Here is a 22192-nt window from a genome sequence, read left to right on the forward strand (position 1 = left end):
GGTGGAAGAAGCAATTTCTGGGTATAGGTGCCAGGTAATTTCACTGTAGAAACTAGCAAAAATAAAAAGATTGCTCAATGGCATTAACTGAGCAGATGTAGCCAAGCTACCAAAACTTGTGAATAAATGAAAAGACAGGATCTTTTCAGTGAGCAAAATAAGATGAGAGCAGAATAGAAATGAGAAGAAGGTGAGCAGCAAAGGTACCATGCAGTGGAGGAATGAATGCTCCCAGGTGTGCTCGAATGCTGAGCAGTGCCCAGCACTTCACAACAAGAAGCCTTTTTACAGTATTTTTGTTACTTCTTTTCTAATAGAAACCTGTTTTTTTTTTTTTTTTTTTTTTTTTTGCTTTTATAGGCCTGGTATGAGTTCAGGAAGTGAGACTCTCTTTTTTCTAAGCTTGTATTTCTGTAGCTGATTATACAATGAAATGACACAGTGCTTTTTGTTTTGTTTTTCGTGTGAGGAAGGATGTGTGTACAAGGGGCCAAGCCTTTACAGTCAGTTCCAGTCATCATCTATGTAGTGAGTTCCTGGAGGGGAGGTTCATCCAATTTCTCCTCAAGATTATGTCCCAAATGTGCAGGCAAAGGGGATTTTCAGCCCACCTAAGCTCTGTGAAGGAGAGCACTGAGCCCATGTGGAGAGAATAGTCTTTTCTAACCCTGCTGAGGGCATGTAGGTGAGAACTGCCCCAGCAAATGCAATCCTGCTTTATCTACTGGACCTTCATTCTTAGAGGGAGATTGCAAGGCAGTGTAGATGAAGCAGTAGGAGGGCTCAGGGATGATGGATGACAAAGAATCTTCTGTGCTGAGCAGTATTTTACCTCTGAAAATGCATTTGGGATTTAATCTCCCACTTGTTTGGAAGGCATGGAGCAGAGAGAGAACTTCTGCCTTTATTGCAGTCATGTTGTTATCTCAGCAAAACCCACGCTGAGATTTCTGTCCCCACTGCCTTCTGTTGTTCCTCTTCTGTTGCTCCCCATATCAGGGTTGGTTGTAAAGATTCATATGCATGACATACAGATCTCATTCATTTGAAGGTGGAGTTTGATACATTTATTTAGAAGGAAGTTGTGTCATGCAGTTTCTGTAAAAGGAAGGAAAACTAAAGTGATTGTCTTGGGGAAGTTCATGGACGCTCATGTGCAGCCCTGGTTGACTTGGATGGAAGACATGTCAGAGCACAGGGCCTGCTGCTCCCCACCTGTGTGGAGTAGCTGGTGGTTTTAACACTGCAATTACTTGGGTTTTTCAGTTAGGTCTTGATTTTGCAGCTGAAGTGGCTGCACTGCTGCTTTCCAACCCTCATATCAAACCTGCCAGCTCTGAGTGATGGGAGCAAAGTCCAGCAATGGGGGAACTGAGCGTGGTGTCCTCGAACAGAGCTGAATGATGAGGAGATTTGGGAGGAGGCTCCTCATTGTCTAAGGTGGTCCTGGGAACATACCTGGACCTCTGGTTCTAGGCAGTGAATACAGTCCCTCCTCAGTGTGTCCCAGTCATCCTTAATGAAGATGACACTTCATTACTTTCAGCAGCCTGAGAATTGCCCTCCCAATTAAGAAAGTCATTATCATTCAGGCTGTAATGATTCCCTGGAAAAAGTCCTGATTAACCTGACTTCCCAATTAAACTCACGGTCGCTGTGCCGTGTTACCACATGTGAGGGGTGTCCTTGTGCACAGCCACAGTTTGAGATATGGATTGTGCAGAAAGAATGAAACCTGGAATTAGCTGTCTGGAGGAAGTAGATATTGAAACTGTCAGCTTTGCAGGCACAGTAATTGTCATACAAAATGACTTGAGAAAAGAGGAAAAAAGCTTTGCCAGGAGCTGTACTATTTCCATTTCAGAAGTGTGCTCCTGCACCTCAGCTCTCCCTACAGACTTAGGACTTCACAGCAAGGAAGGAGAGTTGTGTGGCAGATGCAGTTTTGATGATAAAGGGGTGATAAGTGGGTCAGTTCATCACCCTTCCCCCTGTTCACTCCAAAAGCTGGACTTGTAGCAGGTGCAAGCCCAGGGTGAGGCAGAGCACCTTTCAGCAATAAATCAGGGCTGTCTTCCTCCCTGCAACCAAAGCTCCTTGCCAAGGATTGCCCTGCAGTGCTGGGGGTCCTGGTCCATGGCAAGGCTGACTCCTCTGGGTTGGGGGACCTTCCTTAGACCTATGGAAAGTCTTATAAGCTGGCTTGGCCTAATACAGAGGTGAGGAGAAACTCGTGGATGTAGCACCAGAGGACTATGCTGGGCCTGATGGAAATGTCTCTGCATTTTTATTCCACAGTTTAATCAAGGAACGGTATGTCTGAAGTTGGAGAATGTAGGTCAGGAGGGAAGTTGCCAGCAGCTCTCCTGTTTTCTCTCTCACCTCTATATCCCATGTCCTTCTCATGCCTGCTTCTGCCATTCCTGCTCCTGGTGAGGCTTTGTGGCTCCCTGATCCTGTCACACTTGCCTCTGCCTGGGCCATTTCACCCGAGGTGGAGCATTTAAGTGGAAGCTCTGTTGTTCACCCCGTGTGCTGCCTGGGAGCAGCTGGGGAGTAATAAAGCCTAATTGCCATCCTTGCACTCAAAAGCCACATTACACTAATGTAGTTTTATCTCCACTACTCGTGCAGTTTGGAGCAGTTCATTTAAAACTGTGTGCTTTACCTGCCGTGCAAACACAAAATCCATTAATTTCTCTGGTCACGGGTTCCCCTGGGAGGGTGCTTGGGAGCTGTCTCCCTGTTTGGGCAGATGTGCAGTCCCAGCTGTGTCCCTGGATGTGCAGCTGAGGATTACAGCCAGTACTCTTGTTTGGCTTCTAGTTTGACTGAATTGTCAAAGCTGCTTATAAGCTTTAATACATCCCCTGCCCTGGGGAAATGCTCCTTTCCCAGTTTTGCAGAGCAGGAATGGAGTAAGTTAACTTTTGGCCAAGGGTACCTGGAAGGCTGTGTCACACTAGGGAATTAACCCCAGTCTCTGCAGTCCAGCATTAATGAATAAACCTTAGAGTGACACAGAGCACTTTTGGCTGAAAGATGTTTCTAGTTTAGAGACATCAAAGGTCTGTGGAAGTAATTGCACAGGCAATGTTGTGTTGAAATTGGTACAAGTCTGCAGAGCACAGCTGGTGATCTAGATGGTTATGGTTATATCTCTATATATATATACACACTCCTCATAGATGAGATAAATTATTTAGCAAAGCAGCCAGTCTCAGTAGTGATAGCAGATAATTTTGACATAGTTTCAAGAAATGAGTGGGTTTTGATATGGAGGCAGATCTGGTACAGAAGCCAGCTTTCTGTAAATCTTTCATGGCTGTTGGAGTTCAAATACTGAGAGTCAAATCCAGACCCAAGTGAGTAACTTGTCTGGATGTTAATGGGGTTGCAGTTTGGTCCTGCTGCATGTTTAGGCAGGGCATTTCCTCTTGTTATTTCTAAAGGAAACAGACTTTGTTCTCCCGGAAATCCTTTGCTTGCTTTTCGCCTTCCCTGGTAAAAACAAGATGAGTGTCGAGACGCTCAGCTGGGAAATGGGAAAGAGAAAATCCACTCATCTCTTGATAGGCTTTTTATATCCTACTTCTGAGAAGTATTATGTGGTAATGCCCCTTTCCCAAAGGCTGCAGTGGTGTAAGGCTCCTTCTACCCTGCCCTCTGAAGCCAGCACAGGGCTGTAATAGCGGTACTGGTACGTCCAGGGGCTGTCGCATGTGGTGTTAGTGATGGCAGTGAGCACCTTCTGGTTTAGAGGCAATATCCCAAACACTGGAGGAAGGCAGCCCCCCTGGATTGGCAGGTGGACATGCTGGATGGATGGGGGTGCACAGAAGAAGCTCTATATGGTCTGTGCCCAGAGAGTTTTTGCAGGGAGTCTGGCTCCTCCGCCCAAAACCCTTATGCAGCTCAGGTGCTCAGCTCTCGTTCAGCTAATCAGAAAGTGGTCCACAGCTAGGTTTCAAAAATTTAGAATATTGCTATCTTGATTTAATCAAACCCCCAGACTAGTCTCCTCCTGGCACGAAGAGACCTGGGCCAAAACAGACTCCTGGGTTAATTGATTTCTCTTTTTATTGTTGCCTGTTGGCAGTGGATGCTTGGCTGCTGTTCAGCTGGGATGGAGCTGGAATGCATCTGTGGCTTAGAAAGACCTGGGGCAGGTTGTGAGCGTCCTGCCCTGATGTGGAATGGGACTGTGGTGGCAAGGACAGGAGGGGACATCTTTATCCCTTCCGTGCCATCGAGATCCAGGGAGGTGAACGCTGTTAACCCACTTGTTTTGTTTAACAGCTGCTTGGGGTTTTTTGAGTTGGAAGTAATTTCCAGGAAATGTGTGCTCAGATGGTGAGCACAGATGCCCAGTTGGAAGGACATGTGTGAAGCAGCCAGAGCTATGAAGGGTCTGGGATAGGACACGTCTGCAGTTGCTGTTCGACATAAGAAAGGAAGTAGCTGATGTCACGGGCTGTAACGTCCCGACTGACTTTGTTTTCTACTTCCTGTCCTTCTTACTGGCCTCTAAGGTGGTTTTTTTCAGCAGATGTCACATTCCTGATCCACTTCTGTCTCCATTTTCTACACTTAGTTTTGGAGGGACAGAGCAGTACCTTATTTTCAGAACGAACCACAAGCATCCACAGGATTTTGTGTGAGTGGAAATGAGGGCTGTTAATTTGAATAGTTGGCCCCATCTTTCCTGGGAGTCTTGCTGTCACTAAAACCTACTTGAGCTTCTGGGAACTTCCTCTCTTACACAGCCCTTTGGGCACCCTGCTCAGAGGCCAATATGGTTTTGTTGGAAATAAGAAAGTTCAAGGTTTTGAGGAGTGCTGGGCTGCTATGGGCTTTGAATCTGATGGCAATGCTTATAAATAGTATAAAGCTCTTCAGGGGAAAAAACCAGTAAATCTGTGGTGCAGGACCTACCTGCAGCAAAGCCAGAAATTCAGGTGCACCCGTGGTTGCTTGTGTCTTGTCCTCCCTTTACCTGCCTCGAGGTCTTGTGGGGAGAAGATGTGAGGAGAAGAGCTCCACTTTTAGCCCAGCATGGGATAGCTATTTCCATTTCTCAGAGTGTGAATGGGGATCTTCTGCATATGGATAGAGCCAAGCCTTTAACCTTCCTTCTCGTCCCCCACAGGGACCCTGAAGGGGAATTGCATCCAATTTGCGCAAGCTGTGCATCAAACGCTCTTTGTCGTGCTCGCTCTAATTCCCCTTTCTTGCCTTTGCAGGTTCTGTTGCCAGCTGCTAGTTTATTGCAGCTGATGGATGTTAGGAAAAACTGCTGTGACTTCCTTCAATCCCAGCTGCATCCCACGAACTGCCTCGGCATCCGAGCCTTTGCCGACGTGCACGCCTGCTCCGAGCTGCTGCAGCAGGCCAACGCCTACGCAGGTGAGGGAGGGAGGGGAGCCCTTCTCTGGGGTCAGACCTGCTCCCAGGGGCAGCAGCTTGTGTAGTCTGAGCGAGATCTGCACGTCCTGGTTGGTCACTTCATACTTCTGGTGTTAGAATGGGGAAGGGAATATTTTATTGGGTTCTAGACCTGTAACTTTCTGTCATGCCGCGAGTTGTGAAATGCGGTTTGGTCACAGGGGAGCTCCTTGTGAGGTAAAAACAGCTGATCCTGTGGATCTCAGCCCACAGAGTAGCTCCTGAGTGTGATCCCAGCAAGCTCTTTGTGTGCCTGTTCAACAGCTTAGCGTTGGCACGCTGGTGTCCTCCCCATGGACCCTGCCCTGAGGGAGCAGTAGGCAATGCTGGGGATTTCCATTCTAGGAATAAATGGAACTAGGCAAAATTAAATCTGGTGGGTGGGAGTGGGAACACTCTGCTAAAACTGCCAGGCAGTCTGAGGCTCCGATCTGTGCAGCAATGGGCACTTACCCCCAGGGTGGATAGGCTCATGTTTCCTGGAGAGTGGATGTGTTTGGTTGCAATGAGCAGGTGCAGGCAAAGGCTCCCAGCATTTCTCCTCTGCATTGTAAATGTAAAGCTGTTTCAGGCAGCCCCAAGCCCTGAACTCCCCAGTACTTTCCAGTCTCCTCTGGCAGGGCTGCCCTTGACCTCTGCTTGGGAGAAGCTGGTGGTTTTCTCTACTCAGTTTGTTTTGCTGCTTTTCTGGTGATTTGTATGGGGATAAGTACACCTGCTGTCTCCCAGGGCACCTGCTCTGTCCTGCAAAATTTTCCTTGTCAACGGTTTTGTCCTTAATTGGACCATAAGTAGGCTCAGTGGAATAAAAATGTGCCCACCGAGTCCTCCCCTATTCTCCTGCAAATAAAAGTAAAACCTTTTCAGCTGCTCTGGCTGTATTATCCCCTGGAGGAAAAGGTACCCTGGAAGGAATGGTTAATTGTATAAAAGCTTGCTTGTAATATCTCATTATCCTTGCTTCTAGGCCCTGTTTAATCTTTAACCCAACAAGCAGTGCATTTACTGTATATTTATTTGGTTGTTTGGCAATTAGAAAGTCTGCTTTGTTGTTTTATTGGCCTTCATAAGTCCCAGTTAGTACAGCAGTGCATGTAATGTTAATGGAACTCCATTAATAAAAATACCATTAAAATTCTTTTCACTATGTTGTTTATGTAACAGCCTTAAAGCAAGACAGAAGGTCCCCAAACTCAAGACTCCATGTCTGCACGAGCTCAGTTCCTTGAGAAATGCTTAGTTCTGGCCAGTGGATCACTTCAGTAGATAGAGGAGCCTTCTTGATGCAGGCACCAGTTACTTTATTAAAATCAGTAAATATTCTTACTTGCTTGCAACTCATAACAAGAGATCAAATATATTTCTACTGCCAGATGCAAGTGCAGAATGAATGACTACGAGATTTTGTCCAGAAGTCAGAGTGCATCCAGCTGCCTGTGTGGGGAGTGTTTCCTGCCTCTCAAGTATTTAAGGCCAGAAGAGTTCTTTAGATCTTATATATACTTCCAGCATAACAGAGTATTAAACTTTATCCACATACTGCTATTTTTAGTCAGAGGCTTTGGCTTAGCTGTGGGATTTTGGTCCCCGTTACACCAAGTAGGGTCCGTGACTGGGGAAGTCCAAGTCCAGAGTCCAGCTCTGCAGCACCAGCTTTGGTGAGGGGTCATTCAGGTGCCATCTCCAAAGAGCTCCTCTCTAGAAGATATGCCAGCTCATGTCCCTGTGGTGCTGCTTTTTGACAGGCAAAGTACTTTGCAGATGTGAGAACTCGAGGCAGATCTTGCTGCAGAGGGAGATTTTTGGATACGTGAGTCTGAACTCCTCAAAGCTGCAGGATTAGAGCTTGAAAAAAGCTGCTGCAGTTAAAGTGTCTGAGCTTCATGTTTCTGTATTTCGGCCAAAGATAAATGGGATTTAGAAATGGCAGGTGAGATTAAATTGGCAGTATATGTAAGAAATGCTTGCAAAACTAAAATTGCCTGCAACTGGCTAATGACACAGTTGACCTAGAAATTATTTTTTAGGAAGTAATTCTTTCCTGTGCCTTTTGGCTCGATGTAGAGCTTGACAGATTTGATGATCCTCAGCCATAATTCTTCCAGTTTGGGATTATAATCAGTGACATGCATTTTGTTTTCAAGTGGCTCCCAGAGTTACAGTGTGGAGGGATCTGGAGGCAGAAAAGGGAGAAAGAGGAACTTGTAGAGTTGTGGGCTGAAGTGGAAAGGGGAAGAGCTGCTGGGGAAGATGGGTCCTGGGGGGTTGGAGCAAGAGAAAGGGTACATTTATACGTTTGGGGGAAAGAAGTAAAAGGTGGAAGGAGAGGAGACCTGATCCCATGGGAGTGCATGGGATGAAGATGGCCCTTGCCCATCTCTCCATGTAGCCCTTGCACACACAGATTCAGCTCCATGCCCTGGGATTCCTCAGTATTGGCTGCTGACCATATGCCCCAAACTGATTCATGTTAAAGGTGGGCTTCCTTGGAATATGTGCAAATACCCAAGACCCTTGTGGAGTCTCTCATCCAGGTGCTGAGCAGATCTGATGCTGTCTAGCTTGTTGAAGTGGGCAAGAACTGAATCTCGAGGTGGCCAAATAATTTACTGCCTTAGAAAGGCACTTACACTTGTCTCAGTTGCCACTTCTCATCTTATTTGCCACTGGAAGACTCCTAGTGGCTTTTCAGAAACTTTGGTGTCATTTATGAAATTGTCTCCTGGGGCTCATGCTACTTGAAATAACATGAGATTTCTCTCTGCAGCTCTCTCTCTGGTTTCTGTCTGTGTTCCCCCATGCAGCCACAGTGGGTTTGTCTTGGGTGCTCAGAGCTGTAATAAGAGCAGTTCTCTGAATGCTGTAGTCCTTCCATTGACTGAAAACATGGATTTCATTATAATTTTCTGTTCCCTCTTTTCATTTGTTGAACAGAGCAGCACTTCCCTGAGGTGATGCTAGGAGAAGAATTTCTTAGCCTTAGTCTGGACCAGGTTTGCAGTTTAATATCAAGTGACAAGCTCACAGTCTCCTCTGAAGAAAAGGTACTGTAAATTGCATAGCAAGAGTGAATGTAAGAATGCTGGAATGTTTCTAGATCTTACACCAGGAATGTTCTCATGAAATGCTCTTTAGGGGCCATTCTGCAACAGAGATCATGTGGAAAGGAAAATTAAAATAATGCAAATCCTAGAAACACATAAAAATGACCTTCACTTGGTTGTTCTTTGAAGGAAGTAATGATTCTCAGATCTATATCACTTCCAAAGGCCCTGGGGGTCAGAACAAAATACCTTCCCTCCCTGGAAAACTAGAAAACTCCGTATGCTGTTGTGTAAAGCACTCATTACCTGCTGCAAAACCTCAGAAAAGGTGAATTTCATTAAGCCAGAGAGGATTATTGGCTTCTGTTGCATGTTGGGTGGAACAACAAAAGGAGATCTGCAACTAAAAGGAAGGAAGGAAGGAAACATTTTTCTAACATCATCAGTGTTTTTAATGAAAGAGGGGAGAAAAAGGCACTGTTTGATACTGTTTTGTGGTTGAAGTGTTCAGCACAGCTTGTATAGTCTGGAGTCCTGGGAGGAGGGTGACTAAAGGTTTTAGTGCTTGGTGAGCTCCAGATCCAGCCTTTCTCTGGTGTGAGCTTCTTATATGACCTGCTGCAGGTTTCTGGGGACAGGTACGTGCCCTGAGTCCTTCAGCTCACCCCAGAATTGTCACTGTGGAGAGGTTGTAGAACCACAGAGTCATTAAGGTTGGAAAAGTCCAACCACTAACCCAGCACTGCCAGGTCCACCACTAAACCATGTCCTTAGATGTAAATGGTCACTTGTGGGAGACCACAGGAGAGCTTGAGGATGATGTGGTTTGTAACTTCAGGGCCCTTGTTTGGGTGGGACGAGGCTGGACCTGGGCGTGTTGGTGCTGCTGCTCAGGCTGCACATGCAGGCGTGTGCTCTCCTCCTGCTGAGCCCCTCTGGGCTGCAAACACACGGGTGCTGGGGCACAAAGGGTGGTAAAACTTCCCAGAAAACCTGCACCACGTGAGGTGGGGACACAGGGATGCTCTGTTCAGATGCTGAGCCTGCAAACTCAGAGGCTCCGTGGGGTGCTCAGAGGTGACACACAGGCAGGGCCAGAGAGAGCAAAAACCAACAGCACCAACTCACAGCAGAAAGGCTCTGCATGAGCCCAGCAGCCTGCAAAGGGAAGTGCAAGTTTAGTAACCAATTTTTTCCAGTCCTGTGCAGCATTGTTAAAAAGCTTTTATTGGTCTTGTGCCCAGAGGAATCAAAGTGCTCCCTCCCTCATCTGAGCTTTGTACAATCAAACCCAGTATTTCTTTGGCCGATTGTAAAAGTTGAGGATGCAGGGCAGTGGAAGGAAACGTAAGCATGAGCTGTACGTTCAAAACAACAGATCAGAATAACAGGAGAGAGGCAGAAAATGGGAATGGAACATAAACATGAAATGTTCTGGAGTCCAGAGAAGTGCTGGAAATTGAGGACAGGCTCGTAGGCTGCTGTTCCATGTTAACTTTATGACAGACAAGCCATTTTCCTCACCTATATTCTTCCTATTTGCTAATGCTTGAGATATATATTATAAAAAAAATACATGAAAGTATGTGCAAGTGTGTGTGTATGCCAGTCTGTACATACGCATATGTATCTATGTGCACAGGTGATGGAGAGGGAACTACTTGGAAGCAACAAGGTGTTTTTTAAGTAGGCAAATAGTTCAAACGCCTGAGAGCTGAATTGTCACAGCCAGATTTCACAAGAGGTTTTCCTGTTCCTGTTCTCACTGTGTCTCATACATGGACTGCAACCTGGCATCCAGAGTGTTGCCATCCCTGGGTCACTGGGAAGTGTTAGAGCGAGTCCTGCCAGGACCAGGGAGGGAGCATTGCCCTTGGAATGCCCCAGGGCATGTGTGCTGTGCCCAGGACTTTGTGTGCTCTCCCCTTCCTCTGCCACCTCCCAGCTAATACCAATTGGCCCAATAAAATATATTTTTGTCTCCACAAATTTGGCTTACTTGTACCCCTAGGCCATCAGGACTACAAAAATTGTCTGCTAGCACAGAAATCTATTTTAATTGCAAAATGATGACAGAATTTCCCCACTATTCAAAGGTTCTCCTCCTTCCTTTCCTCTCCCCCTTGTTGTACCAGCCTCTGCACTTGTACAGGCCTTTTCAGCACAGGGCAAAGGTTTATTTTGGCCCCTGCGTGCTCTTTTTGATATAGCTGCGTACTTGGAAGACAGTTTTATTAATGTTTTCTAATTGGCTCTTTAATTATGACACTGTTTCCAAGCTAAAAAATCCCTGTAAAAATCATGTTTATTTGCATTTACTAAAGATGTGTGAAATGGAGGGGCTTTCAGCCCTTGAGAGTGGGCTCCTGCCAGCTCACAGCAGTGGCTAAAGAAATTTTTAAAAGGGTTGGGATTTTTGGATTGTGGATTCTACACAGAGTGCAGTAACTGACTCTTTGTCTCATGTCCCTGACATGCAGCAGAAGCTGATGCATGGTCTGACTCCTGGGAGTCTCTAATAACTGGATTTTTGGCTGAAGAGACTGGGAAAACATCTGGGCTGGCTCTTTCCGTAGGTGGTGTGAGGAGAGGGGATATTCCAGGCTTTTACCCTTCTGCTCCATAGAGTTGGAATTTTACTTCTCCCAGGTTTGGTATGGCTCCTACAGCCAGGCAGGTGCCAGCTGCTACCTCAGCTCCAAATCAAGCTGTGTGGGTAAAACTGCTTTGGTCCATCCCACCTGGCAGCAGGATCCTGGATCCTGGGGGAGCAGCAGCAGCTGCTCGGGGTCTGCAGCGGGCACGGCACGTGGAGGGAGGGCACAGCAGTGGTGGAAACAGATGTGGCCTTGAAATAGAGATATGGCTGTCTTGGATTTTTTTTCTCCCCTTCTCATAAAATTAGGAGTCAGAGCCAACGCAAGGTGCCAGAATCTGATTTTTTTTTTTTTTTAAATGCCGTTATTTTTAGAGTAGGCACAGCAGGGAAGCATTGGTGTTTGCCTAACTCAGGAATGGTCTCCAGTTTATTCCTAGTGACATTTGCCTCACTTTCCTTTAGACTTGTTCAGTGTCATCTTGTCCAGATGGGCTGTCCCAGCCCTGTGACCTGTCCTGTAGCTCAGCCTTAGTGCAGAAAAGGTTAATGAAAAGCCTGTTTGTCGGCTAAACATTTGCTTTATCCTCCTTCCACAGTCATTTGCAATTAAAAAGATCTCACAACAACCCAGTTTCTACTTTAAAGGCCTCATAGCTGAAGTTAAATTGTTTGTTTGCTTATTTATTTTAATTTTAAAATGCTTTAAGCCTCTGCAGTAGTTATTCTCCTCAGCATTTGCTGGGGTTTGATTACCGGGCTCCCTGTTGTGTTGCTTAAATCCTCATCGAAGTGTCCTGAATTCCAAACAGTTCAGCAGGAGCTTTGTTGGCACAGGAAATGAGGCTGGTGCTTTACTGCTCTTTAAAAGTATATAGTTTAGCCCAAGAGGATGAAACTCCTTTCTGCTCTGCCTCTTCTTCGTGGGGAGGATGTGTCTGCCAGGACCTCCTGTTTACCAGCAACAATAGGGGGCTGAGAGATGGTGCCCTCAGTTCTGGTTGATTTAGTCAAATTAGTGACCTTGGACCAAACAAAATGGTTTCTTGGGAAGTGGTGGGAGGGATGGAAAGAAAGAAAAAAATTATCTGTGCAAATTGGCCTGACCAGTTGGTGACCCCGGAGGGAAGCTGAAACCAAGGGCACTTGCCCAGTGTGCTGGGATGAAGGGCCAGTGATGCTTTTTTGGGGAAAAAAGATAGGGTCTGTGGGAAGGAGCTCTGCTCAGCCCCCTGGGCAGTGAGAGCACTTGGGGAATGTTGTCTTAGATCTGAGTTACGGATCAGAATTTAATTCTGCCTCTGTGGGGAAACTCCACTGCAGTGATCCAGATCCTGCTGTGCGGCATCTGAGACTGCACCAACCCCTCTCCCCTGCCTTGCTGGGTTGTTCAGAGAGCCTTCCCCACTCCTGATGACATTTTTAGGCCTTTCTTCTGCGAGTGAGGCTCACAGTTATATAAGCACATGCATATTCATACCCGAGCCCACATAGGACACTTCTGCCTGTGCGTCGTCGCAGGGCTCTGCTGGCGCCTGCCCATGGGCTGTTTGTGAGCACTTGGTCACGGAGCCCAGCTCTGGATGCTTATCTGAACCAGCTGGATCTGGAAGTACAACTAGAATTTGGTTCAGACCAGAAGCCCAGTGTGCTCTTGTTTTCCAGCTGGAGTATCCGAGTATTTTTAGCAGTGAAGTGCACATGGTGCAGAGCTTCCGTGGCTGCAGGCAGGGCTTGTCCTGGGTGCGTGGGGAACTTGTCCTCAAGACTTCTTGGTTTCTGAGGTGGAACTGGTGCAGTGATTAAATACGAGTGTAGTGACTTACTGCCAGGCTCCTTGGGGAGGGAGATCTCTGTTATCAGGAGTAATTGTTGTGGCTGATTTCATGAATAATGTCCAGTGCAAATGTCAGCAGGCTCATTAAGTTTCCTGGCTGCCTTCCAGTCCTGATGTCCAAGAGGTATATGATTGTCCTGGACATGCACTTAGCTGTGGGAGTGATACAGCACATCTAGATGGGAAGTTGCTTGTTAATATGCATGGTCAGCTCAGCTCTTTGCTATGGTGGTGCTTGTGCTCTGTGCACAGTCACGACTCTTTCATCTGTTTTTGATAGAGATCTTGCACCTCCATCCTTCCATGCTGTAAAATCACAGTGCTTCTGATTTTGGGTAGGTGACTGTGCAAGCCAGTTCTCCCTTCCCCATTTAATTGTACTTTATCTGTGTAGGTGTTTGAAGCAGTTATCTCTTGGATAAATTATGAGAAGGAATCTCGCTTGGAGCACATGGCTAAACTGATGGAGCATGTTCGCCTGCCCCTTTTGCCCAGAGATTACCTGGTACAGGTTAGTCTGCACTTAAGCTGTCGGTAGCTCCTTAATCAGTGGCTTGGCTGTTTGTGTCTGAGATGGGTAATTTGGTGTGTTACTGAGTCTGTAAACAGAGGAATTAAAGCAAAAACTGAGTGGACTCTGAAATCAATGCTCTCAGTCAGAAACCTTCTTGTAAATGCTTCTGGGGGAAGCATTGAGCAGTTACTGTCTTGTGATTTTTCACCCCAGAAATACCCAGGTGGTGGTGTTACAGGCTTGTGCATGTTTTTTTTTTCCCCTCATGCACAGGTAAATTTAGCTTTACGTGTGATAATTTTGGCTGAAGATGTGTTCTGCACAAAGATATGGGTGAGGTGCTCTCTGACTTAGTCTGACTTGGAGATTGTTCTTCCTAAGTTAATTCCTGGGATCTGGGCCTTGATAATGAGCTGAGAATCCCCAAAGAAGGGGTTGGCATGTGGGCTCTTTGACTACTCTGCTATTATCATGTGTCTAAAAGAATCAATACAATTGGCATAAAATTGGCATTCACAAGATGAACCCATCATATGGTTTTTTTTCCCTCTCAGCTGTATCTTCTGATGGAATAAAAAATTTTCCATCTCCTTAAAAAGTCTGACTCAGATAAAAGAAATTACTTATTTTGTGCCCAGACTCCTGGTGAATTCTCCTCTGCTGAGTTAAGTGTCTGGCAGAGGGTGATAAGAAACTCTGTGAGTGGTCTTGGAAAACAGAGAGAAGCTTGGATGTTTTTCTTTGGGAAGAGCTGTCAATGTTTGTCTTCTGCATTTTTTTTTAAAATGTTGATACTTTGGAAGGGAAGTTCCAGGTTTCATGTCTTTTCCACAAAGCTCCTTGTGACCTGTGCCACCAAGTACTGGAGTTTAAATGATCTTTTGTGTGTGTTCTCAGACAGTCGAAGAAGAAGCTTTAATCAAGAATAACAACACCTGTAAAGACTTCCTTATCGAGGCCATGAAATATCATTTGCTTCCTCTGGATCAAAGGCAACTGATAAAGAATCCCAGAACAAAGCCCAGGACTCCTGTTAGCTTGCCAAAGGTAAGCAGAGCTCGTCACTTCGTGTCACCTCACTCATCTTTACAGGTGGCATTTTCTGTCTTTGACAGGAGCTCGAGATCTTGCTGTGCTACTTCTTCCTAACTCCATGATCGTGCTTTGAAGTGTTTTACTCCCTCTTCTGGCGTTGCCTGTGCCCAGCAAGGACACGTAATTAAGTTGGCTTAATGTAGTTGAATCGTTAGGGGAAGCAGCGTCTCTGCTGCTGAAGCATTTTGTCGGCCACAAGTGGTTTTGTGACTCGTGGAGAGGCTGCAGCGCTGGGAGGGCTGGCTGAGGTGTCCTGGAGCCCTGCTGAGGAGGGTCACAGTAGGTGTCTTTTTGTTTCCTGTATCCATGGTCAGAAGCCAGGAGATCGGGAAACAACAGCACCCAGCCCCCTGGGCAGGAAGTCTGAAGCGAATTTCAGTAGACTCAAAGCAGCAACTGGATAAATAATCCTTGTTGCTCCCCTGTTTATCCTGTGGGCGTGTGATGCTCTGGCCACCACTTTATTAGTGAAGTAAAAAAACAGCCACAGAAACTATTTTCCCTGTGCCCCAGAGATAAACACAGTTGGGCACAATGTCTCTCAACAGGCTGTCACTGGAGTTGTTCATAAGCATTTTGGAGATTCTAAGGCAGCAGGACCACAGTGTGTAATTTTTCTAAGCACAAATGGTGCGGGGGCTGGTTTGTGGGATGGTGTATGAGATCTGTGCTGTTTGTGATGTTTAGATATTGGACCTTCCATTGAGAAATTGTGGTTCTGCTGTGTGTGTCAGCGTACTGTGTCCTTTCTGCTATTGCTGAGATGAAGTTGGTAGAACGTAGCTTTGGGGGTGTCATGAAGGGCAGACATGTCCCTTGTTCAGGGATTAAAGTAGTGAGGGATAAAAGGAACAGCAAACCAGCGAGTTCAGAGGTTCTCAACAGCCTCTATAGTATGACCCGTGAGCACAAACCCAAATCCTCTGCAGGTCTCTCCTCCCTTCTTTTGAACTGTGGAGAAAGGGAAGAAGGTGATGATCTTTCAGCAATCCTTTTACTGAGAAACTTTCATCTGGCCTGTTGGTCCTGCTGATGAGGGATTATCGTCTGCCACGAAATCTCTTAATTCTGTAATCGTGTGAAGCTCTGCAGCTTTCCATGGGAGACTGTTACACAACTGGTAGTCAGGCTGTTAATTTAGACTCAATTTGCTTTCTAATGTCACATTCTCATCTTTGTAGATCAAACAGGCTACTATTTTCATACTCTTCAAATTCTTTAAATCGCTGTCCTGCTTTTAAAGGAACCGTGCTTGGGAGTTGAGCTCATTACCCAAGTGACCTCAAGTGATGATCTTATCCCCTCAGCTACTCCCAGCTGCGTTGCAGAGGCTAAAACCAGTTTCCCATCTACTCTTTGTCTATATTTGAAGCCCTGTTATCTTGTTTCTAGCTCCTTGGCCTTGTAAAAATCAGGTTGTCTTGGGTAGTGTTTGCTCCTGCTGATTTGCTGTGATGAGGGAGCATATCCTCCCTCGGTAGCCGTGGAGGGTTGAAGGAAATGTGTGCAGGTGTTCTGGGGGCTGCCTGTGCAGATGCTGGTTTGCAGTGCTCAGCTGGGGCTCAGCAGCAATGCACACTGGAGGGATGAGCTGCAGGCTCCTGAACCCATGGGAGGTTTGTCTTCTGGCAGCAGACGTGGCAGATTTGGGAAGAAACACACTGCATGCTCTCCAGGTCTTCTGGCCTTCTCACTTTTTCACCAGTGTCCACCACTTGCTATTGCTGGGGGTGGAGCCCTGGGCTGGATGAACCCTTAGCCTGACTCAGCAGAGCAGTTCTTGAACTCCTGAGGTTACCCTTGATCCCCTTCACACAGCTCTTCCCTATCTGTGAGGAATGTAGGGTTTAATTCCTGAATTTGCATCAATACCTGTGGCAGACAAAAGCCTTAATGGAGCTGACAAATCCCTTCCTTCAGCAGCTGAGCACCCCAGGTGGTCACAGTTCTGGTGGAGTGTTGCCTTCCCCACAGGTGGCAACACAGCTGTCAGGTTTTATTTGCTCAGTGGCATTGATTATTTTTAGCACCACCAGGGAGATAATGACTAAACAGTGGGCTGGCAGTGGAAATTATGCTGGAATCTTCTTCACTTAAAAATACTTTTACAGTGAGTCTTTCATACACTGTGGGGCCGAAAGGTTTTGTATTTCAAGGGGAAATTGGGCAGGTTGCCCACCTTGGACATGGTAAATGAGGCAGCCGTATTTAGTGTGTATTAAATTGGAGATAAATTTTTTCCCCTTGAAATAGAATTGACTGAAATAAGTGTTGCTGCAGAGGCTTCTAGTTGGCCTGCCCCATGTTTTTTGGCAGCTGCTCTTGACTGGGTTGCGGTGATGGTTTCTCTGCAGGGAGAAGCTGCTCAGGGTTATGTCTGAGGTTTTCTATCTGTTGTCTTCCCTCCCCAGGTGATGATCGTGGTGGGTGGGCAGGCCCCCAAAGCCATTCGCAGTGTGGAGTGCTATGATTTTGAGGAGGAGCGCTGGGATCAGGTTGCTGAGCTTCCCTCACGGAGATGCAGAGCAGGTAATGGGACCTTTTGCTGCCACCTTCTTTGTTTTCCCAATGCAGCTCTTTAGCACTGGATGGATGGCCTCAGCCATCCCTTCAGCCTTCCTTGTGCCCCTGGCCTCAAATAGCTCTTTCTTTTTGCCATTTCTTTCCCTACAGATGTTTTCCCTTTCTTGTTCAGGTGGATGAACCCCTCTCTAGAGGGGTTGATCCTACCTGCCCGCCTTCCATAGCCACTGTCTCCCCTTCATCATCTTTCTCTCTTTCCTGGCTGCTCCTCTATCAGCGTTTCCTTTCCTCCTCCCATCCCACTGACTTGGCAGCCCACAGGGATCCAGTTTGCCTTGCTGGTATCCTAGTGAAAATCCAAGGAGCTGAGTCAGTCCCTCTTGGTGCCGAGGAGTGGGTGACGGAGAGCAGATCTTCGAGTTGGGAGCGTTCCTCTGAAAACATCTGACAGAGTGTGGATCGCCATTTGGTGTTCCCTCTGGCTCACAAAATTACTCATTCAGGTGTGAAATCCATCTGTGCCTTGTGCTGCCATGGTTTGATGTGCGTTTCCCCTCCCGTGTGTTTTATCACACTTGGCTTCAACGCCCTTAACCCGCGGAAAACGCCAGAGCCGTGCCCACGTTCTCCCGGCTGCGTCCCACACCCTGGCAGGGCGCCTGCTCCCAGAACTGTTTGTAAAACCACTGTGACACCTCTCTCCTCTCTTGTCAGGGGTGGTGTTCATGGCTGGCAACGTTTATGCCGTCGGGGGCTTTAACGGGTCGCTGCGGGTGCGGACGGTGGACGTGTACGACGGCGTGAAGGACCAGTGGACATCCATAGCCAGCATGCAGGAGAGACGGAGCACTCTGGGGGCAGCCGTGCTCAATGACCTCCTGTACGCAGTGGGAGGCTTTGATGGCAGCACTGGTAGGTGGCTGAGCAAAAACCAGGCAGTGCCTGACCTGAAAAAAACATTTGCAGAGGCCCTGCAGAGATTGAAGGGCTTTAGTGATGTTCCTGTAGAGGAAGAGCCAGAAATGGGGTTTGCTGCGTGTTGTAACCAGCCACATGCATGCTCTGAGCCATCAGCAATTGCAGAGCATCTCACCCTAGTTGTTTTCTTCAGTGATACAGTTCTTTCAGTCTCGTTCTCTGTATGAATACGCTTTTTCTGGACTGAAAAGGGATTTTTCCTTGTTTCAGTGAAATTTTTCATAGCGACATGAATAAAATACCAGCAAGGCGTGTTACAGGGTGTGTGCGCCTGGGACGTGTCTTGGCATAACTGCATGTTTAGATTCACACCTCTGCCTCTGCTGTAAAGCTTTGCCACTTGGTTAAGCCCTGAACTATTTCAGCTGGTGATGAGTACAGTGCAGCAGGGTCTGGGGGAGTTTTTAAACCCTTACATGGACATTTTGTAATGCTTGAAAGGATGTGGGGCTTTGGGGCTTGGAATCTGGATTCTGCTCCACCTCAGTGTCCCCAGCACACTGGAGAGGCAGCAGTCCCAGGGCAGAGGTGATGGGGTAGCATTTTTCCAGCTGCTGAAGAAGTGGCATTGAGATGCTGGTCCCAGCCTGAAAGGCAAGGGATTAGGAAATGGGATTGCAGGAGCGTGGCGGGAATTACGGGCTTGGGAGGAGGCGGAAGGCAGATGAAAGTGCAACACCAATCTTTTTTTCTTCTCTTTTTTTTTAATTAGAAAACCTGTGTATCCCCTTTTTAACTAGGTCTGGCATCAGTTGAGGCCTATAGCTATAAAACCAATGAGTGGTTTTTTGTGGCTCCCATGAACACAAGAAGAAGCAGTGTTGGAGTTGGAGTTGTGGAGGGTAAGAAAATCAGCAGCCATTTCCATCAAGCAAATGTTCCTATGTCAAATAGAAGCCTGAATGGTTAAGTGCGGTAGGAGGCAACTGCAAGAGCTTTTCCATCGAGTAGTTGGGAAAGATTGATTTTTATATGATGTAATTGCTGCAGCTTTTTCCATTCTCCTCTTTATCTTAGTGAAAAATCATGTGTAGCCTTCCAAGAGCCTCAGACCAGCCCATGCCTCCTGTGAATGCCATTAGGTGTGTGCAGGTTTCTTGGAACCTTATTCTTCCTGGGCTGCCTGTGGCTGGTGAGAGCCGGTGCTGCTGTGCAGTGGATGCCGTTGCTCCCGTGGATGGAATTCCCATCACGGAAAATCTGCTCAGAAACAGGAACACAGTTTGTCCCACAGCCCCAAGCTGGTGGGTTGGCAGGAATACTAAAACCTGTGTTTGTTGACATCAGGCAGGGCACGCTGTGCTCTGGTTCTTACACGAGCACAGGCTGGTGCGGAGGCAGCTCGGAGCGAGGTGGGAGCGGAGGGTGCTGGGGAGGAGGGTGGCAGCTGCTGGCACCTCTGTGTCAGCACCACACTCGAGGGAGCTGGAGCTGAGCAGCTTGGTTTGGATCCAGGAGAATGAGCAGTTTAAGTAGGAACCACTTCTTCCTTTACAAAATCTGTTCTGAAGCAAGTGTAAGGTTTTGTTTGATGTTGCCTCCAGCAGGTTGTAGCAGTTTCCAGTTAGTGCAGAGCAGAGCAGCCACTGGCACAAGCACTGTTACAAACCATGCTTTGCAGTGGTTTGGGTTGACCTGTGTGTGTCATATAATACATGGGAATGTGTTTATGAACATGGGAAATACATGGAATGTTTTTATGAACATGAAATGTGTTTAAGTGAGAAGAGAGAAGGAGATAAAAGTGAGAATAAATAGTGATTATTAACTTAAATTTGCATATTTAAGAACCATCTCCTTCAAAATTGGCCCATTTTTGGGAAGCACTGGGCTGCTGGGATTTGCTAAAGGGATTTGAATGCAGAACAAATATTAAGTATGGACATGAGAGATCCATTTCTACGTGAAGATTTTCTACAGGAGACTTAGGAAATCCTTTTCCTTTGCTTTGTTTGAAAGTGCAAATAAGTGTTGCACGCGGTGGAGTCTGTAATTAAAAAAAATGAGGGCATGTGATTGAGACAAGAGCTGATCATACTGGTGTAGGGAACAAGCTGCAGCCTTCAGTTAATCCACAGGGTTTGTCTGAATGTGACAAAAATTGACCTGATTTCTGTGGATACTGAAAATACCTAAGAATTGATGCCAGCCAGGGAACTTTATCTTGCCTTGCTTGGTCTGGCACTCTTGCCTGATTCACTGACTAACACCAGGTGGGTCAGACCAACAGCACAAATATGTTTACAGAGGCAGGAAGATTGAGAAGGAGGCCATGAGTGAACCTGAGGGAGGAAAAAAAAGAGCCAGCCTGTTCTTGGAGCCTTGCAAACATCCAGAAATAGGAGAATGCAAAAGTGGAGATGATAACTGTTGGAGGGAGTCCTGTGCATGCAAAGAGTTACACAGCTCATTTGTGACCAGGCTCTGCTGTTATGGATTGAAAATTGGTCTTATTTCTGGGTTTTGTTCAAAAATTTAGGTTAGACTTTTTCTACATATCTGTTGAGCTTTATTAGTGATTGTTTGTTGTAGCATCTAAGAGACCTGATCTTGAACCAGAATGCCTTTGTGCTAACTGCTTCAGTAAGGAGAATCCCTCTCTGCCCAGAGAGTTTACTGCCTAAATGCAAAACAGGCTGATAGATGATACAGGGAGACAAGGAGAGAGTATCAGTCAGGCCCTGGAACAAAGGATATGGTGGACCATCAGCCTTGTTTCATGTGTGACACAGTCCCAGGATATCTGATTGTGCTCCTCAGGTCTCAGAAAGTCTTTGTTATTCAGCTTTCCCTAAGCTGAGGTAGGGAGGGTTGGACACACTGTGCTGTGAGGGTGTCCTGGGGTATCACACTGTGCTGTGAGAGTGTCCTGGGGTATCTTCTGTGTTCTCATCACTTGGTACGAGTGACCAGGCTGGTCTCAGCTGTGCTGGCAGCATTGCTGGGTTTTGATTTGCCCAAGTTCTCCAAAATCAGGTCTAGGTTTCCTTGCAGGTATTATATTATTATAAGAGGCTGTTGCATATTTATTGCTCATATGATACTGTAATTAATGTGCAGTGCTGACAGCACACCTTGCCTTGTGGCACCTGAACGGGAGGAAATGCTCCATCAGCAGAACATGCTTTGGTGTCACCTCTTCTCCTGGGTCAACAAGTAATTTGAAAAACCCTCTGGGCTGTTGGCTTCTAGTTAAGCTGCTGTGTTGTACCCATGTCTTAGCAGACAGCTTTACAAACAGGTCTGTGAGTCTACTCTGGATTCTCCCAGACACCCCAGCAGGTCTGGGGTCTCCCCTCAGGCAGGATCCTCACCCGGGGCTGTCAGGTGTGATGGTAACGTAAATCAGTGGTAGCCACGATGCCAATGGCCCTGTGTGTGTGTTCCAGGGAAGCTCTACGCCGTGGGGGGCTACGATGGAGCGTCCCGTCAGTGCCTTAGTACTGTGGAGCAGTACAACCCCGCCACCAACGAATGGACCTACGTTGCTGACATGAGCACTCGGCGCAGCGGGGCAGGTACTGGCTCCCAGAAGTGTCCTAAGGAGCAGATGAGCACTCAGTTCTCCTCTGCTCGTGGAAGGGAAGGAAAAAATGTAGCTGTGCTGGCAAGTGCAACCTGTTATTTGCCCCCCTTCCCGTGAGGGGTGAAACCATAATTGCTTGGAAGCCCTCAGCAGCTCTCCTGATTTCGACAAAATCTGCCAAATTGTGATTAGTTTCTGGATGAATGAAATAATGTTCAGTGTCTCTAAGTAGCCCTGCTGACAGATGTGTCTCACTTGTAAGCAAAGAGTTCTCTCCCCAGATCACCAGCTGCAGGGTCAGCTGAGCATGAGAAAGCCAAGCTACACCTCCTATCACTGGGGTTTGTCGGATGGATTTTCATTTTGGGTCTTCCTGCAAGCATCCAGTGGGTGCTTTGCAGACCTTTGCATCACTGGGTGATGTGCAGACCCAAAATTCATCTCAGATTGCCCCTGCTAAGCTAATTTTTAGTATATTTTTTGTTGGCGAGAGTTGATCTGGAGGATTAGAGGAAAGGACATGTTATAAAAGGATTATATTCTAGCCTTGATGGTTTCTAACTTACTTACATGATGTTAGGCTAGGTAGGGACTTGTCTTTGTGACTGTTCCTCTCTGAAAGGAGTGAGAGCTC

The 22192-nt window shown here is 46.8% G+C and overlaps 1 protein-coding gene across 4 annotated transcripts in view; it reads left to right on the top strand.

Annotated features, from left to right (window-relative positions):
- KLHL3 (kelch like family member 3) overlaps positions 1 to 22192 on the top strand; it is a 62011-nt gene that overhangs the window by 31701 nt on the left and 8118 nt on the right. For all 4 annotated transcript variants that reach the window (XM_032702949.1, XM_032702952.1, XM_032702951.1 and 1 more), the window contains 8 exons: positions 5244 to 5406; positions 8380 to 8489; positions 13317 to 13433; positions 14334 to 14483; positions 16943 to 17060; positions 17769 to 17966; positions 18773 to 18874; positions 21422 to 21550. In XM_032702949.1, coding sequence (XP_032558840.1) covers positions 5244 to 5406; positions 8380 to 8489; positions 13317 to 13433; positions 14334 to 14483; positions 16943 to 17060; positions 17769 to 17966; positions 18773 to 18874; positions 21422 to 21550 — 1087 coding nt within the window. The remainder of the gene's footprint in view (positions 1 to 5243; positions 5407 to 8379; positions 8490 to 13316; positions 13434 to 14333; positions 14484 to 16942; positions 17061 to 17768; positions 17967 to 18772; positions 18875 to 21421; positions 21551 to 22192) is intronic.

The sequence above is a fragment of the Chiroxiphia lanceolata genome, chromosome 15 (genome assembly GCF_009829145.1).
Source record: "Chiroxiphia lanceolata isolate bChiLan1 chromosome 15, bChiLan1.pri, whole genome shotgun sequence".
Classification (NCBI taxonomy): Eukaryota; Metazoa; Chordata; class Aves; order Passeriformes; family Pipridae; genus Chiroxiphia; species Chiroxiphia lanceolata.